The sequence below is a fragment of the Manacus candei genome, unplaced genomic scaffold (genome assembly GCF_025592945.1).
Source record: "Manacus candei isolate 608988 ecotype Guabito, Panama unplaced genomic scaffold, ASM2559294v1 h1tg000174l, whole genome shotgun sequence".
Classification (NCBI taxonomy): Eukaryota; Metazoa; Chordata; class Aves; order Passeriformes; family Pipridae; genus Manacus; species Manacus candei.
In genome coordinates, this window is record NW_026138222.1 from 859,779 (window position 1) to 886,870 (window position 27,092).

Below are 27,092 nucleotides of genomic sequence, written 5' to 3' on the forward strand. Positions count from 1 at the left end.
GAGCTCCACCTACCAGGAGATGTCTTTGCAGGCCTCGTTGTGCCACTGGGGTTTCCTTACGCCCCAAAGTGTTTCTGGAGAAAACCAGGAACAGCCATTCCTTTTCTGGAACGATGAATGCTGGTCTCTAAAATTTCATCCCCCATGCTCGGATCCCTGTTCAAATCCACGTGCAGACCCTTGGGATGCTCTGCTGGGGCAACAACAGCATCCACGGGTGGGTGGTCACCTGCAGGAGCTGCCAGTCCAGGGTGCCTGCCCACAAAGCCTGGCTTGAATCGGGAATCCTTTGGGAATAACTCGAATATAGGAATGACTAACCAAGGTTTCAGTGGTGTTGACTCTTGACTGGGAGGTTTCCTTCCCATGGAAGCATCCCTTGTCTCACAGCCTTGTCTCCTGAGGAGCTGAAAGGTTGTCAGTTATATTCTGGGCATGTTTTTCCGTGGATAAATAATTTTATTTTTAATTTTAACAGGAATAATTAGAGTTGTATCGCTCCAACAAGAAAAGCAGCAGTAAACCCTGTCAGGAAAAGCACAGTGGCTTGGGGAATCCTGGTGCTGGGCAAAGCTTTGCTTGGAATATTTTCCCCCATTTTTTCTGTGGCGACGGCCAAATAAGTTCCTTGGGAGGAGAATAGGGCTGATTGTTTTTCAACCTGCTCCCGAGTACCTCAGTGCCTCAGTCCCTCCCTCTCTGGGGCTGTTTGGATTGCTGCTATTTTTGGGTGGTTCTAGTGTTACAATCTGAGTTGTAAACAGGGTCGGACAACAGCCCCACGGGGCTCCAGCAGCCTTTTAGGGAGGGTTGGGAGTTTGAAGAGCCTTTGGCTCGAACCATAGCCTCGGGATGTTTGGAACACTCTCCCGGCAGCACCTCTGCTGTCCCTCAGGATTGAGTTCCTCCAGTGTGTGCCTGGATAGAACATTCCAACCATCCCCCAGCACTGCCAAGGCCACCACTGACCCCTGTCCCCAGGTGTTACATCCACAGGGCTTGGGAATCCCTCTGGGGATGGGGACTCCCCCCTGCCCTGGGCAGCTGTGCCAGGGCTGGACAGCACGTTCCAGGAAGGAATTTTCCTCACTATCCAACCTGAACCTCCTCTGGCACAGCTTGAGGCCGCTTCCTCTTGTTCTGTGACTTGTTTCTTGGGAGAAGAGACCAACCCCAAACTGGCTCCAACCTCCTTGGAGTTTGGTCAAAATAACCCCCTTGACAAAGTGCTTTTTCCTGGTCTGTATCCTGCTGTCTCATCAACCCCTCCATGGCATTCCATGATCTGGTGTCAGTCAATCCAGAGCTTTAATTCACTGCCTGTACTTAGAAGGTCACATTTTTTGGGGGGGATATTTTATCATTCCCTACAACTGGTCATCTCTTTCTCTCTCCTCTTTGCCCTGAGGCTTTTGAGGAGTCTGTTTCTGAGGGTTCACGTTCATAATTCTTCCACTTGAAAATAACTTCGGGCTGTGCTGTTCCTTTCCCACAAACATGTGGGAGACAGGGACTGAAAATATCCTGTCCTGTTCCTTCAGCACAGGTTTGTGTTCACGGCATGTGGTCCAGGGCCCTGCCGAGTGTTTAAGCTGCTCCTTTGCCACCGGATGCAGTAAATAAATAAGATTTACGTCATGTTTGGGCTTGGGTTGGAATGGTTTCGCCTGTTTCTGGACTCAAAACAAATAATGCAACAAAAGTGGCCTCCCGAAATTCCTGGGGAAGGGTCTGGAGCAGCAGGAGGGGCTGAGGGAGCTGGGGGGGCTCATCCTGGAGCAAAGGAGGCTCAGGGGGGACCTTCTGGCTCTGCAAGTCCCTGCCAGGAGGGGGGAGCGGGGGGGGGGGGAGTCAAGCTCTTTTCTCAAAAAACAAGTAACAAGATCAGAGGAAATGGCCTCAAGCTGGGCCAGGGGAGGGTCAGGTTGGCCATGAGGAGGAATTTGTTGCTGGAAAGGGTGGGGAGGCCTTGGCAGGGGCTGCCCAGGGAGGTTTGGAGTGCCCAGCCCTGGAGGTGTCCCAGGAAGGCCTGGCCATGGCACTCAGTGCTCTGGGCTGGGGGACAAGGTGGGGATGGGGCACGGGGTGGACTCAGTGATCTCAGAGGGCTTTTCCATCCTCAGTGACTTTGGGATTCTGTCCTGCCATCCTCATGTGTGCCCCTGAGCTATTGAGGTCGGAGGCAATTGTGTGTCCCCCTTGGGCATCTCCCCTGAAAGCTGGAACCTGAAGTGGCAAAACCAAGTCCCTGCTTTGACCAGCCCCTTCAGTGTAGCGCGGGAGGGGCTCCAACATCCCTGAGGACCTTTCCTCCAGCCAAGATGGCGGCCTGTGGGGGCCGGGCCGTGTCCTTTGGAAGCGCCGAGCTTTCCAAGCTCTTTAAGTTCCTGGCGCAGGTGTCGTTTCCTTCTCCCGGACACCCGGGGGTGATCCCCGTCGCTGTTGCCCGCCGCAGGGTCCTCACCCCCGCCGTGGTTGTGTCCCCTCCGCAGTGCCTCTGGATGGAAGAGCACGGCGTGGCGCAGGCGGAGCACATGGCCACCATCGAGGCGCACGCCGTGGCCCAGCAGGTGCAGCAGGTGCACGTGGCCACCTACACGGAGCACGGCATGCTGAGCGCCGACGAGGACTCGCCCTCCTCGCCCGAGGACACGTCCTACGACGACTCCGACATCCTCAACTCCACGGCCGCCGACGAGGTCACGGCTCACCTGGCGGCCGCGGGTGAGCCCGGGGAAGGGGCACGGGGGGAGCGGGGCAGGAGGGACCTCCCTGGTTTCTAAACTCCTTCTCCCCAGCCCCACACTTGGGCAGTGGTTTAAGTCTAGGGAATGGCAGAGGTGTGGCTGAGCCTTTGCACAGCTTTGTCCTGCAGCATTAAGGCTGGCAGATAATATATATATATATATAATTATATATAATATATATTATATTAATATAATAAATTAATATATAATATATTAATATATAATATATTGATATATTATATTAATATAATATTAATATAATATATACTAATATAATATATAATTAAATTAATATATAGAAATAATATATAGAAATAATATCTCAATATAATTATGTAATATATAACATAATATTATAGTTATATTATTATAAAATATATAATATATATTTATTATATATTATATAATATCCTATACAATATATTTATTATATATAATAATATATAACATTATTTTATATATGATTATTATATAATATATATTTATTATATATTATATAATATATTTTTATATATTATATAATATATTTATTATATAATTTATTATATAGTATTTATCATATAATGAATATTGTATTATAATATTATGATAAAATATAATATCCTGTAATATATTATATACATTATCTATTATATATTCATAAGTATATAAGTAATATATAATTTAATACTATAACTTACATTATCTAATCAGAGCGATATATTTATATTTATATTATGTCTAAATATATCTATGCATCTATTATTATATTATTATATTATAATAAAGTATAATATTATTCTGTTATATATATTATATATATTATATATATTATATATAATATATTCATAAAAGTATATAAATAATATACAATTTAATACTATAACTTACATTATCTAATCATAGCAATATATTTATATTTATATTATTTATAAATTATTTATACATCTATTATTATACTATTATATTATAATACAATATTATATTATTCTGTTATATATTATATTATATATATTATCTATTATATATTCATATAAATATATAAATAATATATTATTTAATAATATAATTTACATTATATAATCATGTAAATATATACTAATATTATATAAATTAATATTAATTATTGTTAATTAATATTATTCTTCATTTATTCATTAATCAATTGAATATATTCAGTTTTTGTATATTGTAATATATATATAAAATGATATATAATAGTATAATTATGTAATATATAATATATAATGTATTATTATATATTATCTATTATTTGATATGTATAATATATATAATATATATGTAAATATGTATGATTTATTGTGGTAATAATTAGACAAAAAATATCTTAATCAGAATTATTTCCTACACAGTATAGGAGCTAAAACTACAAAGATAATATAATGTGCTATATCAAACAATCATATTAAAGCAATTATGTTAGAGAAATTATATTAAAACTGGCAAAAAAGAAGCAATTTTTAGGCAGAGGTTGATGCCATCCCTCGGAATATTCCGGGTGCTCCCTGAATCTCCCATGGTTTCCCTGTGTGTAACATGGAGGTGCTGGGAATACGAGGCTGGTTTGGACAATAAAAAAGGGTCCCTGGTAAAACTCTGCCTCAATTAACAGAATTCAAATCCCCAACCTGTCCAAGAGCAGAACGATTTCAGGCCCACGTAAACAACAGCAAAAATCACCCAGGCCTGGCTGAGCTGGGAGCTCCCAGGTTTGGCCTCTGCCAGGGAAATGCCACAGAAGATCCTGGCATAGCCGGGCTGGGAACGTATTCGGGAACCCCAAATCCCTTCCAGTGAACCCAAATGTCCTCCACACTGGCCTTGTGGTGGATCCACCATTCCTGTGGAAAAATGCAGTGTCAAGGAATCCCTCAGAGTTTGGGGTCGGACTTCGCTGGGTGAATAAAGCTCTTGATGTGCTGGACCAACCTGGCAGGTTCCACCACCCCGCTGACCATCCTGCGCCCTTGCTTATGAACTTTCCAGCCTCCCATCCTGCAGGATTTTTTCTTTCCCCCTTCCCTTCTAGCACACAGGCTTTTCAGGCCCGGGTGGTCTTCAGGGGCCTGTTGTAGGATACTTCCAGGAACTCAGGATTTTCAGTTTTTTTCCCATTACAACCAATCCTTAATCCCTGGGGAAAAGCCTCAGGCTCCTGTTGAGGTGTCCAAGCAGGATTCCTGGCGTTTTGCCCAGCTCTCTTCTCCCAGGCCACCGGGATCTCCTCAGTTCAGCCACTTATTTAAAGTCTTGGGGCGTTTTTCCAGCGTGTCTGGAAGATAAAATTCAGAATTATGTGTTTGTGAGGAAAACTTTAGACTGGAACACGTGACCTTCCCTGGGACCGAGCTGGGATCTGGGGAACGGAGCCTTTGGATGGAACCTCCGGGGTGCTGGAGAGGAGAGCTGGGGAAGGAATTTGTGTCACATGGGCAGCCTTGGGACACGTCCACACAATGGCAACGTCCTTTCTGGCCAGTTCCTGAGCTGCCTGAGCTGATTCCCCCGTTGTGGTTGGATTTCCAGGCCCTGTCGGGATGGCAGCAGCCGCTGCCGTGGCAACGGGGAAGAAGCGGAAGCGACCACACGTCTTTGAATCCAACCCTTCCATCAGGAAGAGGCAGCAGACACGTTTGCTCAGGTGAGGGTCCCACCTTCCCTCAGACAGCTTTGCCAGGTAAGGATTCCCCACTTCCCTCAGACACCTTTGCCCAGGTGAGGATCCCCCCTGTCCTCAAACACCTTTGCCCAGCTAAGGATCCCACCTTCCCTCAGACACCTTTGTCAGGTGAGGATTCCCCCCTTCCATCAGACACTTTGCCCAGGTAAGGATCCCACCTTCCCTCAGACACCTTTACCAGGTAAGGATTCCCTCTGCCCTCAGACACCTTTGCCCAGGTAATGATTTCCACTTTCCCTCAGACACTTTTGCCCAGGTAAGGATCCCCCCTTCCCTGAGACACCTTTGCCCAGGTAAGGATCCCCCCTTCCCTGAGACACCTTTGCCCAGGTAAGGATTCCCTCTGCCCTCAGACACCTTTGCCAAGGTAAGGATTCCCTCTGCCCTCAGACACCTTTGCCAGGTAAGGATTCCCCACTTTCCCTCAGACACCTTTGCCCAGGTGAGGATCCCCCCTGTCCTCAAACACCTTTGCCCAGCTAAGGATCCCACCTTCCCTCAGACACCTTTGTCAGGTAAAGATTCCCCCCTTCCATCAGACACTTTACCCAGGTAAGGATCCCACCTTCTCTCAGACACCTTTGCCCAGGTAAGGATCCCCCCTTCCCTGAGACACCTTTGCCCAGGTAAGGATTCCCTCTGCCCTCAGACACCTTTGCCAGGTAAGGATTCCCCACTTTCCCTCAGACACCTTTGCCCAGGTAAGGATCCCACCTGCCCTCAGACACCTTTGCCCAGCTAAGGATGCCACCTTCCCTCAGACACCTTTGCCAGGTAAAGATTCCCACCTTCCCTCAAACGCCTTTGCCCAGGTAAGGATCCCCTCTGCCCTCAGACACCTTTGCCAGGTAAAGATTTCCACCTGCACTGAGACACCTTTGCCCAGGTAAGGATCCCATCTTCCCTCAGACACCTTTGCCCACATAAGGATCCCCCCTGTCCTCAGACACTTTTGCCACGTAAAGATTCCCCCCTTCCCTCAGACACCTTTACCCAGGTAAGGATCCCCCCTCTGCCCTCAGACACCTTTACCCAGGTAAGGATCCCCCCTTCCCTGAGACACCTTTGCCCAGGTAAGGATTCCCTCTGCCCTCAGACACCTTTGCCAGGTAAGGATTCCCCACTTTCCCTCAGACACCTTTGCCCAGGTGAGGATCCCCCCTGTCCTCAAACACCTTTGCCCAGCTAAGGATCCCACCTTCCCTCAGACACCTTTGTCAGGTGAGGATTCCCCCCTTCCATCAGACACTTTGCCCAGGTAAGGATCCCACCTTCCCTCAGACACCTTTGCCAGGTAACGATTCCCACCTTCCCTCAGACACCTTTGCCCAGGTGAGGATTCCCCCTCTGCCCTTAGACACCTTTGCCAGGTAAGGATCCCACCTTCTCTCAGACACCTTTGCCCATGTAAAGATTCCCCCCTTCCCTCAGACACCTTTGCCCAGGTAAGGATTCCCCCTCTGCCCTCAGACACCTTTGCCAGGTAATGATTTCCACTTTCCCTCAGACACCTTTGCCAGGTAAGGATCCCCCCTCTGCCCTCAGACACCTTTGCCCAGGTAAGGATTCCCCCTCTGCCCTCAGACACCTTTGCCCATGTAAAGATTCCCCCCTTCCCTCAGACACCTTTGCCAGGTAAGGATTCCCTCTTCCCTCAGACACCTTTGCCCAGGTAAGGATCCCACCTTCTCTCAGACACCTTTGCCAGGTAAGGATCCCACCTGCCCTCAGACACCTTTGCCAGGTAAGGATTCCCTCTGTCCTCAGACACCTTTGCCCATGTAAAGATTCCCCCCTTCCCTCAGACACCTTTGCCCAGGTAAGGATTCCCCCTCTGCCCTCAGACACCTTTGCCAGGTAATGATTTCCACTTTCCCTCAGACACCTTTGCCAGGTAAGGATCCCCCCTCTGCCCTCAGACACCTTTGCCAAGGTAAGGATTCCCTCTTCCCTCAGACACCTTTGCCAGGTAAGGATTCCCTCTTCCCTCAGACACCTTTGCCAGGTAAGGATTCCCTCTGCCCTCAGACACCTTTACCAGGTAAGGATTCCCTCTTCCCTCAGACACCTTTGCCAGGTAAGGATTCCCTCTTCCCTCAGACACCTCAGGTTGCATCCCTGATCCATCTCTGTGCTGTCCAGAAGCTACAGGGACTGGAGATATTTTTTAGGTGGAACCCTAAAATATTTTTATTTTTATATATTTTATATTTTTATTCTGGAACCCCAGAGCTGTGTCTCAGTTTGCAGGAATGGGTTGCATTCCAGCCCTGCTCCTCCTGGAAGTGATTTTATGGTCCCTGAGGTGACCCCTCTGGTGGATCCACCGCTGTGTTTGAACCCTGGTCACCAGTTAAACGTGTCACAGTAACGTGGCCTTAAAAGGTGTTTCTAGTAGCTTTGGAATCGTGGAATACCCTGAGCTGGAAGGGACCCACAAGGATCATTCATCCAACCTTGTCCTGAGATCCACCCTGACCCTGCCCTGGCCCAGCTCCAGCCGTTCCCTGGGGCCTGTCCCTGCTCACAGAGGAAAGAAATCAGTTTTTAACAGGACTCTTACATCCTCTGGCCTGAGAACCTGGAGCTCCATCCACATCCCAGCTCTGCAGGGGCACGAAGGACTTACCTACCTCACAAGTCTTTTTTTTTTGCACGATGAAACAATTCTAGGAATAAATCCAGTGCGTGTTTATGCAAATTTCCTTTGCCAGTGGATAAACTCCACGCTGAAGGCTCCCCCGGCCTGTAGAGCACAGTTTGGGAGGAGAATAATCAAAGGGGGATGGCTGACAGAGCTGAAACACTACTTTTTTGGGCTCTTTTTGAGCCAGCAGAGCCCTTCAGGTGTTGCATCCCGGGTGCTCTGAGGCTGTTTGCCCACCTGGGGGCCTCCGAGGAGCACAGGCTCCACAGGCTTTCCAGCCTGGAAACACCACCTGCACTTCCATCCTCTGGAAACAGTTCTGAATATTGGCTGGTACCGTTTTCTAGGTTTTGCAACAAAGCAGTTTTTGCTCTCTGTGCTGTTTCTGATTTAACTGGGCTGGGTTAGTGTTAAATAATATTTCCTTGGGAGTGAAATCCCTTCCTTTTAGAGCTCCACTCTGGGTTTTTCCCTCCTTCCCCCAACTCTGCTGACTCAGCCATGTTTCTGGAGAGCAAATTCTTTTCTCCCTTGAAATATGAACATTATATTTTAAAAGAAGGAATTATTTCTCCTCCCTTCACAAAACTGCTTCATTTTACCACATGTAAGATACTGACAAAAGGCATCATTTTTTTTTTGCACTCGGATCAGTTTAACGTGCTCCTGCTTGATTTTCACCCCACTGGGAATCGAGTGGGAAGTTAAAACTCCTCATTCTGGGATCTCTGAGCAACTCCTGGTGGTGCTGGTGCTTTTTGGCAGGTTCTGGGGTGACCAGGGCAGGGACTGAGCTGTCACTTTGTGGAGAGCTCAGGTTTTCTGAGGGAAATGCTTTAGGCCTCTTGCTTTAGGCCTTCCTCCCAACATTTCTGCCACGTCCTCTTGCACTGCCCAAAAGTGAGTAAGAGGCAGAAAGGACCTGATGGAACATTTTCATCCCACGGAGGGATCATTCCAAAGGGACTTGCTGAGCTGGGTGCACACCTGGGTTTCCTGGGCTGAGCTGTTGCAATATTTCTGCTTCTTGCCTGTCCTGTAGCTGGAATTCTCACAGCTGTGGTTTGGGCAGGACTTTGGCACTAGAGGACTGCACTGTTATGATCTGGATGTAGAATAACCTGTGTTTGCAGCTTTCTTTTGCTGAATCCTTCGAGTGACTCGACAGACCCCAAGTTCTGTGCTGCTGAGGCAGAGCAGTGCAGCCTCCTGCTGCCCCAGCTTTGCTGCTCTGCTGGTTTTTCTCTTTTTACCTCGCTGGGAAAAGGAGAGGAGGGGGAATCATTGACATCTGAGCTGCTGGGGGAGGGCAGGGAGCACAGCAGGGATAGCCTGGGTATGGATGGGGCCAACCTGCCCAGCTGGGCTCTGTCTCTCACCTGCCTGGTGAACGAGCAGCGTGAAGAAAAGGGGTTCACAGTGAGGGGGGCCGTGTTTCTCCAGGGCTTTCAGCTGACCCCCATCCCCTGGTTTGTCCCTCCCTGTGTTGCAGGAAGCTCCGAGCCACGCTGGATGAGTACACCACCCGGGTGGGGCAGCAGGCCATCGTGCTCTGCATCTCACCCTCCAAACCCAACCCTGTCTTCAAAGTGTTCGGGGCTGCGCCCTTGGAGAACGTGGTAGGTGTCTCCAGGGAAATTAGGGGATGACTTCCTCGCCTTCTCTGAGGGTTTTGCTCTGCTTGGGGCAGCCTTGCAAGCCTGGGAGTCGTGTTTAGAACCCTGGGAACAGGAGTTTAGGTTTTATGGGCAGTGGTGGACCTGGCAGGGTCAGGTTGTGGTTGGGCTCGGTGATCTCAGAGGCCTTTTCCAACCTCAGTGGTTCTGTGACACGAGGACACACTGAGGTCCTCCCTGCTCTGCGTGAGTGGTGGCCTGGCACATCTCACCAGCTGAACATCCTGGAGTAAACAGGAGAGGGAGCAGGTAGTGATCACACAATCCCAGAATCCCTGAGGCTGGAAAAGCCCTCCCAGCCCATGGATCCACCCCGTGCCCCATCCCCACCTTGGCCCCCAGCCCAGAGCACTGAGTGCCACGGCCAGGCCTTCCTGGGACACCTCCAGGGCTGGGCACTCCAAACCTCCCTGGGCAGCCCCTGCCAAGGCCTCCCCACCCTTTCCATGAGGAAATTCCTCCTGCTGTCCAACCTGACCCTCCCCTGGCCCAGCCTGAGGCCGTTTCCCCTTGGCCTGTCCCTTGTTCCCTGGCAGCAGAGCCCGACCCCCCCCGGCTCCCCCCTCCTGGCAGGGACTTGCAGAGCCAGAAGGTCCCCCCTGAGCCTCCTTTGCTCCAGGCTGAACAACCCCAAACTGTGAACTGTCTGAACTCAGCTCTGCTGTCAGTCCTTGCCCCTTGTTGCAGGCCAGACCTAACCTGGAGCAGACCCTGAGCACGTCAAGTCTTGCCTCAGAACTTTCCCTTTCACCCCCTAAACCCTTCCCTTGCCGGTGTTTCTCTCTGTTTCATCAGCAACCCTTCCATTCGCCCAAGGCTCTGGTGCCCGTGGGTATCTCCTGCCAGCTGTGGCTCTGTGACACCTCGGGGAAGGTCCCTGCCCTCTCCCGGTGCTCCTCACGTTGTTTACCCGAGCTTAACAACCCCCACAGGTCCGCAAGTACAAGAGCACCATCCTGGAGGACCTGGAGTCGGCGCTGGCGGAACACGCGCCTGCGCCTCAGGAGGTCAACTCAGAGCTGCCCCCCCTGACCATCGACGGCATCCCCGTGTCCGTGGACAAGATGACCCAGGTGAGCACCCACAGGGCACACCAAGAGGGACACATAGAATCCTAGAATCAGCTGGGTTGGAAGGGACCTCTGAGATCATCCAGCCCAACCCTTGATCCAACCCTGCCGTGGTTCCCAGCCCATGGCACTGATGCCACATCCAGTCTGTCCTTAAACACCTCCAGGGATGGAGAATCCCCCACTTCCCTGGGCAGCCCATTCCAATGGCTGAGCACCCTCTCTGCAAAGAAATTCTTCCTGATGTCCAACCTAAACCTCCCCTGGCACAGCTGAAGACCGAGCCCTCTTGTCTTGCTGATGGTTGCCTGGGAAAAGAGCCCAACCCCCCCCGGCTCCCCCCTCCTGGCAGGGAGTTGCAGAGAGTGAGGAGGTCTCCCCTGAGCCTCCTCCTCTCCAGGCTGAGCCCCCCCAGCTCCCTCAGCCTCTCCTCCCAGCACTTGGGCTCCAGTCCCTTCCCCAGCCTGGCTGCTCTTCTCTGCCCCTGCTCCAGCCCCTCCATGTCCTTCCTGAGCTGAGGGCCCAGAACTGGACACAGCACTCCAGGGGTGGCCTCCCCAGTGCTGAGTCCAGGGGCAGAATCACTTCCCTGGCCCTGTTGGCCACCCTGTTCCTGAGCCAGGCCAGGATCCATTGGCCTTCTTGTCCCCCTGGGCACACTCTGGCTCCTGTTCAGCTCCCTGTCCATCCCCACTCCCAGCTCCCTTCCTGCCTGGCTGCTCTCCAGCCCCTCTGGCCCCAGCCTGTAGCCCTGCAGGGGGTTGTTGTGGCCAAAGGGCAGGACCCGGCCCTTGGCCTGGTTGAACCTCATCCCGTTGCAATCAGCCCAACTCTCCAACCTCCCCAGGTCCCTCTGCAGAGCCCTCCTGCCCTCCAGCACATCAACACTCCCCCAGCTCGGTGTCACCTGCACAGCTGTCCCCTGGACCCCGTTGTTTGGGTGTCTCTGTCCCCAGGGAGGTTCCACCTCCTCCCCGTGGGGCTGGAGCGGCCCCGGCCGCCCTCGGAGCTGGGGTTGTGTCCCTGGGGTCAGTTGGGGTTGTGTCCCTGGGGTCAGTTGGGGTTGTGTCCCTGGGGTCAGTTGGGGTTGTGTCCTGGGGTCAGTTGGGTTTGTGTCCCAGTTGGGGTTGTGTCCCTGGGGTCAGTTGGGGTTGTGTCCTGGGGTCAGTTGGGGTTGTGTCCCAGTTGGGGTTGTGTCCCTGGGGTCAGTTGGGGTTGTGTCCCAGTTGGGGTTGTGTCCCTGGGGTCAGTTGGGGTTGTGTCCCTGGGGTCAGTTGGGGTTGTGTCCTGGGGTCAGTTGGGGTTGTGTCCCAGTTGGGGTTGTGTCCTGGGGCTCAGTTTTGCAGTGGGAATGTTTTCCATGTGGAAATGGTGGGGAGGAGCAGAGCTCAGGCTGCTGGGAGAGTCCCCTTGGAGCTGGTTGGGTCAACTCCTGGGAACGGGGGGAATGTTTATATGTTAAATATTAATATAAATGTAAAATACAAATAGAAAAATAAATGTAAAAAATATCATTATACAATATAAAAATATAAATATAAGTGTAAAAATATGACTGTAACGTATAAATATAAAAATTGTAAAAGTATGATTTTAAAATAGAAAAATAGAAAAATAAATGTAAAAATATAAGTACAAAATAGAAAAATAAACGTAAAAATATAAGTACAAAATAGAAAAATAAAAATGTAATTTTAAAATAGAAAAATAGAAAAACAAATGTAAAAATAGAACTATAAAATATAAAAATAGAAAAACAAATGTAAAAATAGAAAAACAAATGCAAAAATAGAACTATAAAATATAAAACTAAAGGTAAAAATATAATTATAAAATATAAAAATAGGAAAATAAATTTAAAAATAGAACTATAAAATATAAAAGTAAAGGCAAAAATAGAATTGTAAAATGGAAAAATAGAAAAATAAACGTAAAAATAGAACTATAAAACATAAAAGTAAAGGCAAAAATATAATTGTAAAATAGAAAAATAGAAAAACAAATGTAAAAATAGAACTATAAATTGTAAAAATAAAGGTAAAAATAGAATTTTAAAATATAAAAATAAAGGTAAAAATAGAACTGTAAAATATAAAAATAAAGGTAAAAATAGAATTTTAAAATATAAAAATATAAAAATAAAGGTAAAAATAGAATTTTAAAATATAAAAATAGAAAAATAAAGGTAAAAATAGAATTGTAAAATATAAAAATAGAAAAATAAATGTAAAAATAGAACTATAAAATATGAAAAAGGTAAAAATTTAATTATGAAATAAAAATAGAAAAATAGATGTAAAAATATAACTATAAAGTATAAAAATATAAAAGTAAATGTAAAAATATAACTACAAAATATAAAAGTAAAAGTAAAAATATCATTATAAAATATAAAAATATAAAAACAAATAAAAAAATAGAAGTATAAAATATAAAAAATGTCAAGATATAATTATAAAATATAAAAATATAAAAACAAATGTAAAAATATAACTATAACATACAAATATAAAAATGAATGTAAAAATATAACGAAAATATAAAAATAAATGCAAAAATATAATTATAAAATATAAAAATATAAAAATAAATGTAAAAATACAACTATGACATACAAGTATAAATATGAAGATAAATGTAAAAATATAACTATAAAATATAAATGTAAAAATATAATTAAAAATATAAAAACGAATTTAAAAATATAACTATAGCATACAAATATAAAGATAAATGGTAAAGCATAATTTAAAAATATAAAAATAAATGTAAAAATATAGCTAGAAAATATAAAACCACGACTGTGAATGTAAAAATAACTGTAAAATAAAAATAAAAAGTAAAAGTATAAAATAAAATAAAAAGTAAAGACAAAAAGTAAAAATAAAATAAAACTTAGCTTAGCTTAGTTAACTAAGCTTAGCTTAGCTTAACTGAGCTCAGCTGCTTCAGGTGGCTCCCACTGAGGTGTCCACAGCTGGATTTCTAAGCAGGTGGCTTGTCCTTTAATCTGCTTTTTTTTAAAACTTCATCATTTGTCTGAAGTTTATAAGAGATCTCTAATCTTTCATCATGATCACAGTGATTTATAATCTATGGTTTAGAATGATTGATTGATTTATTATTATTTATTTTTTTAATTTATTTATTTATTTGTTTATTTTATTTTATTTATTTATTTTTATTATTGTGGTTTAAAATAGAGTTGTCTGTGCTTTGGGCCATTGGAAATGGTAGAACCAGGATCAGCTCAGTCCTGTTGACACTTGAACCTGATGTTAAACCTCAGGAACACTCAGGACCAAAGGGTGTCAGGGAAACATTTCTCAGTGTCTCCTAAATCCTCCATCCTGGGTGTTTTATGAGCCCTTCCCAGAGCTGACAGTGGCACAAACTGGCATTTTTTCCAGCAGATGTTTGGGTTTTGGGTGGTTTGTGGATGGTGTGAACAGAACTCTTCTGCTCTTTCAGATGGAAATTCCCAACCACAGGTTTTGCTCTGTTCCAGAAGCCCTTTTCCTTGTTGTTTCCAGCACTGGAATACAGTTGGAATACAGTTGGAATACCATTGGAATAGAGTTGTCTGTTCTTTGGGCCGTTGGAAATGGTAGAACCAGGATCAGCTCAGTCCCGTTAACACTTGAACCTGATGTTAAACCTCAGGAACACTCAGGACCAAAGGGTGTCAAGGAAACATTGCTCAGTGTCTCCCAAATCCTCCATCCTGGGTGTTTTATGAGCTGACCATGGCACAAACTGGAATGTGCCGCTGAATTTCCAGCAGATGTTTGGTTTTTGGGTGGTTTGTGGAGGGAGTTGGCAGAACTCATGTGCTGACCCAGATGAAAATTCCCAGCCATGGATTTTTCTCCATTCTAGAAACCACTTTCCATGTTGTTTCCAGCACTGGAATACAGCTGGAATAGAGTTGTCTGTGCTTTGGGCCGTTGGAAATGGTAGAACCAGGATCAGCTCAGTCCTGTTAACACTTGAACCTGATGTTAAACCTCAGGAACACTCAGGACCAAAGGGTGTCAGGGAAACATTTCTCAGTGTCTCCTAAATCCTCCATCCTGGGTGTTTTATGGGCCCTTCCCAGAGCTGACAGTGGCACAAACTGGCATTTTTTCCAGCAGCTGTTTGATGTTTGGGTGCTTGGTGGATGGTGTGAACAGAACTCTTCTGCTCTTTCAGATGGAAATTCCCAACCACAGGTTTTGCTCTGTTCCAGAAGCCCTTTTCCTTGTTGTTTCCAGCACTGGAATACAGTTGGAATACAGTTGGAATACCATTGGAATAGAGTTGTCTGTTCTTTGGGCCGTTGGAAATGGTAGAACCAGGATCAGCTCAGTCCTGTTAACACTTGAACCTGATGTTAAACCTCAGGAACACTCAGCACCAAAGGGTGTCAGGGAAACATTTCTCAGTGTCTCCCAAATCCTCCATCCTGGGTGTTTTATGGGCCCTTCCCAGAGCTGACCATGGCACAAACTGGAACATGCTGACATTTTTCCCAGCAGATGTTTGGTTTCCAGGTGGTTCCTGGGTGGAGGTGGCAGCATTGGTGGCTCCCCCAGGTGAGGTGGTCACAGCCACACCCTGAGGGATGTGAGCTCTTTGTCTCAGTGCCCCACCCCGTGTCAGAGCCCCTGGAGCCGCGGGTGAGGCCTCGTTAGGGCGCTAATTAGCACAGTGCTGGCTCTGGAGCAGGTTGTGCCGGTGCTGCTGATTGTCTCCCCGGTGGATTAAACACAAACCCTCCTTAACAAGTACCCTGAGTAGCTTGAGCCCCGAGCTCCCACGGACCAGTAATTAATCCAGCTGGAAACGAGGGGCACGTTGAGGTTCAGGGAAGGAGCTTTTAACTGTTTTTGCACCGGGCAGCTCAAAAATCTGCTGTTCCCAGGTTGGTTTGAACAACTGGGGCCTCAACAGGGGAGCCTGGAGCACAGGAGGGTGAATGCTGGTCCTGCACTGGAAGGGGGATCATGGACAGGCTTGGGAAGAAGGTGCTTTAGTACATATTCCATGTGTAACATGGAAAAGGCAGCTTGGAAATGAGTTAATGTCCAGCTTGGAGCCAACGGATACAACAGCGTGTGCAGGGAAGGGAAGGGAGCTGGGAAGGGTCTGGAGCAGCAGGAGGGGCTGAGGGAGCTGGGGGGGCTCATCCTGGAGCAAAGGAGGCTCAGGGGGGACCTTCTGGCTCTGCAAGTCCCTGCCAGGAGGGGGGAGCCGGGGGGGGTCGGGCTCTCCTGCCAGGGAACAAGGGCCAGGCCAAGGGGAAACGGCCTCAGGCTGGGCCAGGGGAGGGTCAGGTTGGATATTGGGGAAATTCCTTCCTGGAAAGGGTGGTCAGGCCTTGGAACAGGGTGGAGTCCCCACCCCTGGAGGGATTTCCAAGCCCTGTGGATGTGGCACCTGGGGACAGGGGTCAGGGGTGGCCTTGGTAGTGCTGGCAATGGTTGGACTCCACGGTCTTAAAGGTCTTTTCCAACCACAATGATCCCACAATTCTATGAAATAACTTAGTATAAAAGCTCAAAAGGGCTGCAGGTTTGAAGCTTTAAGATAAAGTGATTTTCTCCGACGTGAGGTGAGAGCTCCTCCTCTTCCTGCTCCGTTCTGCAGCTGAACCAGCCTTTTCCTGACACTCCAAGGAATCCCTGGCACAAAACCCAGATGTGTCACAAAACCCTGCATGGGTTTTGTAATCTCTTTGGCAACACAGGGGTGGAGAAGTGTGAGATTGTGGTTTTCACATCCGAGCAGCCCCTGGAGCTCCATCCCCTTTGCAGCATCTCTGTGAGATACTGAGCTCATGGCTCAGTTCCTGCCACTTTGAGGATGTTCTGTGGGTTTTTCTGCCTTATTCTGATCTGTTTATTTATCCTCTCCCTTTGAGGTTGGCCTGCTCTCTTCCTGGTAGGGTTTAACCGTACAGTGTGTTAATACAACATGTGGTTGTGCCTTATTACTGTAATTAGCTGACTTAATTGGGTCTCTGCTCTTCCCAGGCTCTAAGCTGAATCTGGGAGAAGGTGGTAAAGTATTGTCCATCTTCCTTAGGCATCCAGGCCTCTCCCAGTCGATGGCTCCAACAGGATGGGTGTTAAATGTAGTAACTTTGTACCCTGTGATAACTTGGAAGCGCCTCAAAACTACCAGAGAGGAAAGACCCTAAAAATTCCCCCCTGTGCTGTGGTTTGTTGCAGGCACAGCTGAGAGCCTTCATCCCCGAGATGCTGAAGTATTCCACGGGCCGTGGGAAGCCAGGCTGGGGCAAGGAGAGCTGCAAACCCATCTGGTGGCCCGAGGACATTCCCTGGGCCAACGTCCGCAGCGACGTCCGCACGGAGGAGCAGAAGCAGCGGGTGAGTGTCCCTCCCTGGCTGCCCTCAAACTGAGCACAGGGGCTTGCAAACAGTGCTCTGGGAGCAGGTCTTCCCTCCAGTGGCAGAAGGAAGAGTCTTGGCAGGGAGGCTGTCCCATCCTGAGCAGCAGGGACCTTGGTGCTCCAAGGGAATAGCGCGGCGGAGCCGGGAAAAAGGGAGAGAACGGAGGGAAGGGGTGGGGGGGGCCAGTTGTGGCCGTGGATGCCACCACACAGGTGATGTTTCTGTCACAGAGGTCTTCAGGGAAGAAGGCCACCGTGGTGTGGGAGCAGCAGGACCTGTGTGGGGTGATTTAGGACCCGTTGGATGGGGAGGGATTGCAGGTGGGGCTGGGAATGGTGCTGTGGCAGTCGGTGCTCTCCTGAAGCAGGGTGGTTTTCTCCCCAGAATGGTTTGGGTTGGAAGGGCCCTTTTACAGGTCATCTCATCCTGCAGTGAGCAGGGACATCTTCCCTAGATCCTGCTGCTCTCCAGGGTGATTTCTGAGTCCTGGACAAAGGAGGGGATGAGGAGAGGAATTCATTATCGGGGCCTTTTGTTTGCGAGTTGGTTCCAAACCATCCAATAAACCCCAGCAAAGACAAACATTCAAATCCCAGCGGTTCAGAAAACCTTCCCCCCCTGACTCTGCCCTCTCCCCCTCGTGCTGGAAGGTGTCCTGGACCCAGGCCCTGAGGACCATCGTGAAGAACTGCTACAAGCAGCACGGGCGCGAGGACCTGCTCTACGCCTTCGAGGACCAGCAGACCCCGCAGACCACGACCACGCACAGCATCGCCCACCTGGTGCCCTCCCAGACCGTGGTACAGACCTTCAGCAACCCCGATGGCACCGTGTCCCTCATCCAGGTGAGTGGGGCCCTCTGCATTTCCCCATTCCCGGCACGGCTGACTCGGGATTTCACCGTCCGCGTCGGGAATTTTGGCTTTGTCTGCAGGTCTCATCCCTTGGGTTTGTAAAGCCAACCCTCCCACCCAGAGAACCAGTTTTACCTCCCTCTTCCCCACTCCCATCCCTTGTTCCCATCCCTTGGGTTCCTGCGATTCAGGGATCTGAGCTGAGTTCAATGAACCCACTTAATGAACAAATCCAGTTCCTGATGTCACCACACAAGGCCTGTGGTGGCAACGGGAGCAGAGGTGGTGGAGCTGCCCTCCTTTAATGGCATAAAACCTACTTTAATCAACAGATCAGGTATTTCTGTGCCTCCTGGTCTTTAGTTTACACCTGGAATTCCTTCCCAATATCCCTGCCCTCTGGCAGTGGGAAGCCATTCCCTGTGTCCTGTCCCTCCATCCCTTGTCCCCAGTCCCTCTCCAGCTCTCCTGGAGCCCCTTTAGGCCCTGCCAGGGGCTCTCAGCTCTCCCTGGAGCCTTCTCTTCTCCAGGGGAACCCCCCCAGCTCTCCCAACCTGCCCTTGGTCACTCCCAGAGCTGGGGCACCCACAGCCCCCCTGGGTGACCCATGCCGGCGTCTCGCCACCCTCACATTGAAACCCTTTATTCTTTCCTTGTTTTAACCCAAATGTCCCTTTACCTGGGTTTTATGGCCTCCCTCCTGCACCAGCAGGCCTCCTCAGCCCCGTTTTGTCGTGTCCCTCAGGTTGGCACCGGCGCCACGGTGGCCACGCTGGCCGACGCCTCCGAGCTGCCCACCACGGTCACCGTGGCACAAGTGAACTACTCCGCGGTGGCCGACGGAGAGGTGAGACCCTGGGGCAGCTCTCTGGGGGCAGCTCAGCCAGGAGCAGGGCCCTCTGAGCCTCACCCAACATCCCCTACAGCCGGCTGGTCACGGGGAACGCCGAATTCCGGGGGTTGGAGCCCGCGGGAATGGGGATTTCTGCATAAATTTGTGTCATTTTATGTAGAAAGTGATGGGCTGGGGTTGGTTTGACTCTGCAAACCAAATTCAACAAAATTCACAGAATAACCCAGTTATGGCAGAAGCTTTAGGTGTGAATTGGGTGAGTTTTTATTTATATCCCTTTGGAAACCTCGTGCCTGGATTTCGTCTGGTTTTGTTTTTACCTCCTTGGAAACCTTAGGTCTGAATTCCATATTTATTTTTTTTTAGTACCTCCTATAGATTATCTATTTTGTACTTTTGTTTGGCATTTCAAAATCTGAACTCTTACACTTGCACACATTTATTTTTCCACCTTTTTCTAATCAACTAATAGACTTTTTCTGTGGATTTGGTGCTGAACTGTTGTTATTTTGACTCAGGACTCCACAAACACAAAGTTGTGGAAACCTTAGGTCTGAATCTCATACTTTTTTCTTTTTATACCTCCAATAGATTATTTATTTTGCCTTTTCTTTAGCATTTCAATGTACCTACTGTAGATTATCTATTTTGTATTTTCTTTGGCACTTCAGTGCTTAATCCTGAACTCTTACACTTGCATACATTTATTTTTCCACTTTTTTTTTTTAATCAAATAATAGATTTTTTTCTGTGGATTTGGTGCTGAACTGCTGTTAGTTTGACTCAGGACTCTACAGACAAAATTGTGGTGGAAACCTTAAGTCTGAATTTCTTACCCTTTTTTATACCTCCTATGGATTATCTATTTTGTATTTTCTTTGGCATTTCAAAATCTGAACTCTTACACTTGCATACATTTTATTTTTCCACCTTTTTTTTAATCAAATAATAGATTTTTTCTGTGGATTTGGTGCTGAACTGTTGTTATTTTGACTCAGGGTTTTACAAACACAATTATGGTGGAAGCCTTAGGTCTGAATTTCATTATTTTTTTTTCTTTTTATACCTCCAATAGATTATATATTTTGTGGTTTTGTTTGGCATTTCAATATACCTCCTATCCATTATCTATTTTGTGTTTTCTTTGGCATTTCAAAATCTGAACTCTTACACTTGCATACATTTTATTTTTCCACCTTTTTTTTAATCAAATAATAGATTTTTTCTGTGGATTTGGTGCTGAACTGTTGTTATTTTGACTCAGGGTTTTACAAACGCAGTTATGGTGGAAGCCTTAGGTCTGAATCTCATACTTTTTTCTTTTTATACCTCCAATAGATTATTTATTTTGCCTTTTCTTTGGCATTTCAATGTACCTCCTGTAGATTATCTATTTTGTCTTTTGTTTGGCACTTCGGTGCCTAATCCTGAACTCTTACACTTGCACACATTTATTTTTCCATTTTTTTTTAATCAAATAATAGACTTTTTTTGTGGATTTGGTGCTGAACTGTTGTTATTTTGACTCAGGACTCTACAGACAAAATTATGGTGGAAGCCTTAGGTCTGAATTTCATACTTTTTTCTTTTTATACCTCCAATAGATTATTTATTCTGCCTTTTCTTTGGCATTTCTGTATACCTCCTATCCATTATCTATTTTGTGTTTTCTTTGGCATTTCAAAATCTGAACACTTACACTTGCACACATATATTTTTCCACTTTTTTTTGAATCAGCTGACTTTTTCTGTGGATTTGGTGCTGAACTGCTGCTATTTTGACTCAGGACTCCACAAACACAAAGTTGTGGAAACCTTAGGTCTGAATCTTATACTTTTTTCTTTTTATACCTCCAATAGATTATTTATTTTACCTTTTCTTTAGCATTTCAATGTACCTCCTGTAGATTATCTATTCTGTATTTTGTTTGGCACTCCAGTGCCTGATCCCGACCTCCTACACATTTATTCATTCACAAAATGAACACATTTATTTTCCTGCTGCTTTTTTTTTTTTTTAACCAAATAACACTTTTTTTTTTCTGCGTGTCTGAGGAACATTCCTTCAAAAACACGAATTATTCTTTTTTTAAATTCCCTCCTTTTTCCCCTGCTCGCCCCCAAATCCCCTGTGAGTGAGGCTGCAGGTCCCTCCGGGGTGTCCCGGCGAGAGGTGGCAGCACAGAACAGCTCTGCCGAGCTGCAGCCCCTGCTGCCATCCCACGGCCCAGGAGCCTGCAGTCACCTTGAGGCACTTGGCAGCTGCCCCGAGGCTTTCCAAGGGTTTTTTTTGAGAGCTGAAAGGAATTTTCCAGAGGCACAAATCAGGCTGGATGGGGCTCATCCATCCCGGGCCAGCTCGGAGCGACCTGGTCCGGTGGAAGGTGTCTCTCCCCCCCCGGGGTGGAACTGGATCATTTTTGAGGTTGTTTCCAATCCTTTCAGAATATCCCAGCAGGAAAACCTTCATGTCAGTGGGGAGAAGAGCCTGGAAGGTCCCTCCTTCCACTCCTTCTTTCCTTGTTCCATCCCTGTTAGGGAGCACAGAGCCACTGGGACAGTGGGTGGGAAGGCAGATGTTCTCCCTCCCTCTCCTTCCAGTGGTGGGATTAATCCTTGTCTTGCCCGAAGGCAGCAAAATTTCCATGGAATTTTTACCTTCTTAACCATTTTAACCATCTGAACAGACTGAGGTGGGTTTTTCCCCTCACCTTCTGCAGCATTTGTGTGTCTCCACTCACCAGGAGTGGCCTCAAAAGGTTTATGGGGATGAGAGCAGGGATGGGAGTTGGAGGAAGATCTTCATCACCATGCAAAGAAGCCAGTAGGATTTGGGGTGATGGGCCTTCATCCTCCACTTCCTCAGCTTTTTTCTGGGTTCAGTCCATATTTCCAGTTCCCATCCTGGTGGGTTTTGTGGCCACACATTCATTGTCTTGTGGGCTGTGAAATCCCAAACGGAGAAATGTGGGAAATGAGCGACTGAGATGGGCGAACTTTAAGTAATATAATATTTATTAATGGAAAGGTCTGGAGCCAGGGAATTGTAAGATCACTTCCATCCACATCATCTTTTATAGATGAGCATAGAGACATCCCAGTTGGCTCAAACCTCTTGGAATTTGCAGGTGCTGTACAAAGAAATCCCAAGTGGGAACATGGATCGTTCCCCAAAACGGCAGTGGATGATGCAAATGGAAACTGTGAGGCAAACACAGCCCGTTTTCCTGAGGGATCTGATCCATGCTGGGGTTCCAGCACTGCAGAAACACAGAATCCCAGAATTATTAGGGTTGGAAGGACCTCTGGGGGTCACTCAGTCCAACCAGGGCCACCCAGAGCAGGTGACACGAGAGCTCATCCGGGCGGGGTTGGAATGTCTCTGGAGAGGGACACTCCACACCCTCCCTGGGCAGCTGATCCCGAGTTCCATGGGAAGTGGTTCTTCCTCAGTTGGAGGTGGAACTGGTTGTGTTTTATTTATGGCCATTTGGCAGAGCTAATTCATCAAATCCCAGCCTGTGATCCGGGTACGGCAACAACCACGTCGTCCCTTTTTGTGGCGGATTTGGCCGGACAAGAGGGATCTGTGGGTGGCTGAGGGCCTTCATGGATGTTTATGGAACATACTGATGGAGGGTGGTGTTGCCCAGCAACATTCCCAGGTGGAGCCAGGCCTTCCCCTTTCTTTTTCCCCCCCTCAAAGCCGGAGTGTTGGCAGGACTGTGCGGGCACTCCTTGAAACCTTAGGAATTCCGCTTCAGGAATTTCCCTTTAGGGAGCAGCCACCCACCCACCCACCCACAGGGCGACACCCAACCCTCCTGTCCTCTCCTGGTGCTGTCCCTGGCAGGTGGAGCAGAACTGGGCGACGCTACAGGGGGGTGAGATGACCATCCAGACGACGCAGGCGTCGGAGGCCACGCAGGCGGTGGCATCGCTGGCAGAGGCGGCCGTGGCAGCGTCCCAGGAGATGCAGCAGGGAGCCACTGTCACCATGGCACTCAACAGGTATGGAGCCTGGGAACACCTGGCACCTCCAAGGGTTTCATTCCAGCGCTGCAAAGATCCCTCTGGGCAGTCCTGAGAGAGGCTTTTCATAGAATCCCAGAATCCCAGAATCAGCTGGGTTGGAAGGGACCTCTGAGATCATCCAGCCCAACCCTTGATCCAACCCCGCCGTGGTTCCCAGCCCATGGCACTGATGCCACATCCAGTCTGTCCTTAAACATCTCCAGGGATGGAGAATCCCCCACTTCCCTGGGCAGCCCATTCCAATGGCTGAGCACCCTCTCTGCAAAGAAATTCTTCCTGATATCCAACCTAAACCTCCCCTGGCACAGCTTGAGACCGAGCCCTCTTGTCTTGCTGATGGTTCCCTGGGAAAAGAGCCCAACCCCCCCCGGCTCCTCCCTCCTGGCAGGGAGTTGCAGAGAGTGAGGAGGTCTCCCCTGAGCCTCCTCCTCTCCAGGCTGAGCCCCCCCAGCTCCCTCAGCCTCTCCTCCCAGCACTTGGGCTCCAGTCCCTTCCCCAGCCTGGCTGCTCTTCTCTGCCCCTGCTCCAGCCCCTCCAGGGCCTTCCTGAGCTCAGGGCCCAGAGCTGGACACAGCACTCCAGGGGTGGCCTCCCCAGCGCTGAGTCCAGGGGCAGAATCACTTCCCTGGACCTGTTGGCCACCCTGTTCCTGAGCCAGGCCAGGATCCATTGGCCTTCTTGTCCCTCTGGGCACACTCTAGCTCATGTTCAGCTTCTTGTCCATCCCCACTCCCAGCTCCCTTCCTGCCTGGCTGCTCTCCAGCCCCTCTAGCCCAGCCTGGAGCTGCAGGGGGTTGTTGTGGCCAAAGGGCAGGACCCGGCCCTTGGCCTGGTTGAATTTCCTTAGGGAATTCCCGTGCCAGGCGCTGTCTGGGTGTCTGCAGGACAGGTGCTGATTCCTGCTCCCTCTTCATGGTCAGAGGCTCCTCCACAGCCTTGGTTTGTGGGGTTTCTCCTAAAGGTTTTTGGAGGGTTTTCTCAAATGCCTTTCTGCAGTAGAATCATAGGAATTGTGAGGTTGTTTTGGTTGGAAAAGCCCTCGGAGCCCCCGGAGTCCAACCATCCCCCAGCACTGCCAGGGCCACACTGACCCATGGCAGGGATTTTTAATCACTGCCGAGCAGATACTGTTGAAAAAGTAAGTTGAATATTGGGCATTAGAGGGGAAGGCCCAAAGGACAAGCCAGGACTAACTTGTTGCATCTCCATCTGGAATAGTGTGAGAAGTGGTCGCTCCCCTTGAACAGGAAAAGTCTGGGAAGGACAAGAGTGATCAAACCCCAGGAATAATCCATTCCACAGTCCTCTTCAGCTTGGGAAGGGGATTACTGGAAGTCTATGAAATTGTGAGGAAAGCAGAGTACCAGGCCAAAGGGCTGAGGCAGGACTTTGTGCAGAACCCTAATTCAGTTTTTCTTCTGATTAAATGTGGGATTTGTTGCTCCGAGATGCTGCAGAAACAAAAAGTGTAAAGGGGTTTCCAAGGGGATCAGACGAATCCAAGCTGATAGTGCAGATGCAGCCTCTGGGAAGCTGGGAGGGTGCAGGAAGGAAAGGATCATCCACACTCCTTCCCAAATATCTGCCACTGGCTGTTCCCACAGCAGGGTTGTTCCATGAGAAGGCTCTTTGCTCCGGCCTCATTTGTGTGAGGACATGAAACAACCCTGTGCTACAAACAACGCTCGTTAAAAAGCATCATTAAACCACTTGGCTGGGGAGGAGTTAAAGGCAGAGCTGGTGGTGTGATCCTGGGCACGGCCTGGCAGGGTCAGGGATGAAGGGAGTAGCTCTGGAATCTGCAGAGCCCCAGGATGTGCCAAAAGGATGAGTTTTGTACCTGAAAGCAGAGGCAGGAGGGAGCCCCACGGAACAACCGCTTGGGTTGTCCCAAAGTTTTAGTGAACCCCAACTGAAAGGATGCAAAGGTAAGAGGACAGGGATATCCTAAGACCTCTCCAGACTCAAAAAAACCACTGGATCCACCTTCTTCCCACATAATTCCCCCTCCAGTGTAGATTTTCCGCTTCACCCGGGCCCGGGGCGGATCCCTCCCTTCTGGATGTCGCCTGACGTGCGTTGCCTGGTTCAAATGGGATTGCTTGGTGGGTTTGGTGTTGTTTGGTGGGTTTGGTGTTCCTAATTGCCCTGTCTGCCCTCCGTGCCCACAGTGAAGCTGCTGCCCACGCCGTGGCCACGCTGGCCGAAGCCACTCTCCAAGGGGGGGGACAGATTGTCCTGTCTGGAGAAACGGCGGCGGCGGTCGGAGCCCTCACCGGCGTGCAGGATGCCAATGGTAAGGCTGCTGGGGGGCTTGGCATTCCTGTGCTCTTAACTGGAGGGGTTTACTCTCTTTTTGCTGAAATGCCCAGGTTTTGCTGGTAGAATTTCCAGCTGCAGGTGGTCACTGAGCGGGTTGGGCCTTAGAATGAGATGGTGGCACTGAGCTCTTGTTTGATTCCATGGTGCTGGTGGCTCTGCTCTTTCCCTCCTCTTTATCCTTAGGGGTTTTTTTTGGAAAGCTCCTTCCCATTCTGCACCTGCACAGTGCCCAGCACAGGGAGGACCAGCCTTGACCAACCAACACAACCAGTTGGTGCCACGATAAACTCATCCCCAGACTCTTCCCCGTGAGGGAATGACCAACATTTTATTACCTTCTCATTTCTTTCCCTTCTCAAAGCTTTTTTTTTGTGGGTTTGGTGGCTGCTCTTGAGCACCTGTTGCTTTTCTGCTCAGGTGAGACCTTCCAGGGTCCCTCAGCTGTCCTTTGGCTCCTGCTTTATTTTCCCTCTTGCTCCCAGAGTCAATCCTTTACTTTTAGGGATTCTCTGCAGGATTTCTCACCACTTGTTTGGTGTCTCTTCTGCCAAGTCTGGTGGCTTTTTGCAGCTATTCAAACTAAGCTCCTATTAAAGGAAACTAAATGCACAGAAATTGGTTCAAGGGATGGTGCTGGAATGTGCAAATGTGTCCCATCCACTGCCTCCAGTTGCCCTGAGCCTCTGCCTGACCCTGGAGGTGTCCAGGGAAGGACTGGACGTGGCACTGGGTGCTCTGGGCTGGGGGACTTGGTGGTGTCTGGGGTCACAGGTTGGACTCAGTGATCCCAGAGGTCTTTTCCAGCCTGATCCTGTGATGCTTTCCGAGTTCAGAGAAGAAACTCGGCGGTTATTTGGATTAAATTGGAAGGAGGTTTGTCAAAATAAGCTCAGAGAGGACACAGAGGGGGGAGCCACAGAGTCACCTTGAGGACCGGGCTGTCTGGGTGTTAATTGTCAAAGGGGGGGGCAAGCACGTGAGGTCAGGTGGCACAGCAGCGACTCCCTGCCTTGTCACTTGGCACGGGAAGCAGGGACCTGGCCAGATGAGACCTCGGGGTTGAATTCCATCACAGCCCTTCTCGCAGGGAACGCGCTGGTTCGGAGGGGTCGGCGTTCAGTCCGCTCCAAAAACCGCGCGGCGGGAGAGGAGTTTGCCCGGGGGTGGGTTGGTTCGGTTCCCTTGCTGTGGGGTCAGCCGGCCCGAAGAGGGAGCAGGAACGGAGCGAAACCCCTGCCCCGGGGGCTGGCAGCGCATCTGTCACCCAGGGAAGGGCCGGGGCGTGTCGCGATCGGTGCCGGGGGTTTATCTGCCCCTGGATGCTCAAAACCAGCGACTAATCAGCTTTGGCAGAGCACGTGGGTGCCCCGCCGCACACCCGCGCCCCGGCTGCCTTTGGCCCGCTCCCAAAACGCTTTCGAGCTCCTCCGGATTCCTCCGGATGCTTCTCCCCCCAAAAAAAACTCGCCCTCCCGGCGTCGCTTTAATATCACTGTAATGCCGGCTGAGCTAGGGGTTGGTTTAGGTTTTTTTTTTCCTTTTTTCCTTTTTTTTTTTTTAGCAGCGGAGCTGGGAGTCAGCAGGGATTTCGAGTGCATTAAGAGGGGGGAGAGGCTGCCGCATTTTCCCCGAGCCCAACCTCGCCCGCGGGCCCCTCTCCCGCTCCCCGCTCGCCTTCGATTGGGGCTCTCTAATCTCCGGTGGCATTAAGGGGAAGGGCTTTGTAGCCCCTGGAAGCGCCTGGCCGGTGGTTTGGATTACGTAAGCGGCTAATAGATGTCCCCGGGGGCTGCGGGAGATGGTGGTATCC

The 27,092-nt window shown here is 48.8% G+C and overlaps 1 protein-coding gene and 1 long non-coding RNA gene across 8 annotated transcripts in view; one reads left to right on the forward strand and one right to left on the reverse strand.

Annotated features, from left to right (window-relative positions):
• Positions 1-27,092, forward strand: part of NRF1 (nuclear respiratory factor 1) — a 62,933-nt gene that overhangs the window by 11,408 nt on the left and 24,433 nt on the right. For all 5 annotated transcript variants that reach the window (XR_007900998.1, XR_007900999.1, XM_051773713.1 and 2 more), the window contains exons 2-10: positions 2,493-2,724; positions 5,274-5,388; positions 9,567-9,693; positions 10,683-10,823; positions 17,036-17,194; positions 17,869-18,063; positions 18,818-18,919; positions 22,779-22,936; positions 25,132-25,256. Coding sequence is in view for 3 of the 5 variants with exons in the window: in XM_051773713.1 (XP_051629673.1) it covers positions 2,502-2,724; positions 5,274-5,388; positions 9,567-9,693; positions 10,683-10,823; positions 17,036-17,194; positions 17,869-18,063; positions 18,818-18,919; positions 22,779-22,936; positions 25,132-25,256 (1,345 nt within the window). In the remaining 2 variants the exon portion in view is untranslated. The remainder of the gene's footprint in view (positions 1-2,492; positions 2,725-5,273; positions 5,389-9,566; positions 9,694-10,682; positions 10,824-17,035; positions 17,195-17,868; positions 18,064-18,817; positions 18,920-22,778; positions 22,937-25,131; positions 25,257-27,092) is intronic.
• Positions 5,379-7,298, reverse strand: LOC127463825 (uncharacterized). 3 transcript variants are annotated; one of them, XR_007901005.1, is made up of 6 exons: positions 7,163-7,298; positions 7,090-7,126; positions 6,736-6,824; positions 6,179-6,698; positions 5,822-5,919; positions 5,379-5,526 (listed from the first exon to the last, which is right to left on the reverse strand). It is a non-coding gene; the product is annotated as an uncharacterized LOC127463825 (long non-coding RNA). The 3 variants fall into 3 exon arrangements; XR_007901003.1 differs by having other exon boundaries at positions 7,090-7,298; XR_007901004.1 differs by lacking the exon at positions 5,822-5,919 and having other exon boundaries at positions 5,397-5,512; positions 7,090-7,298.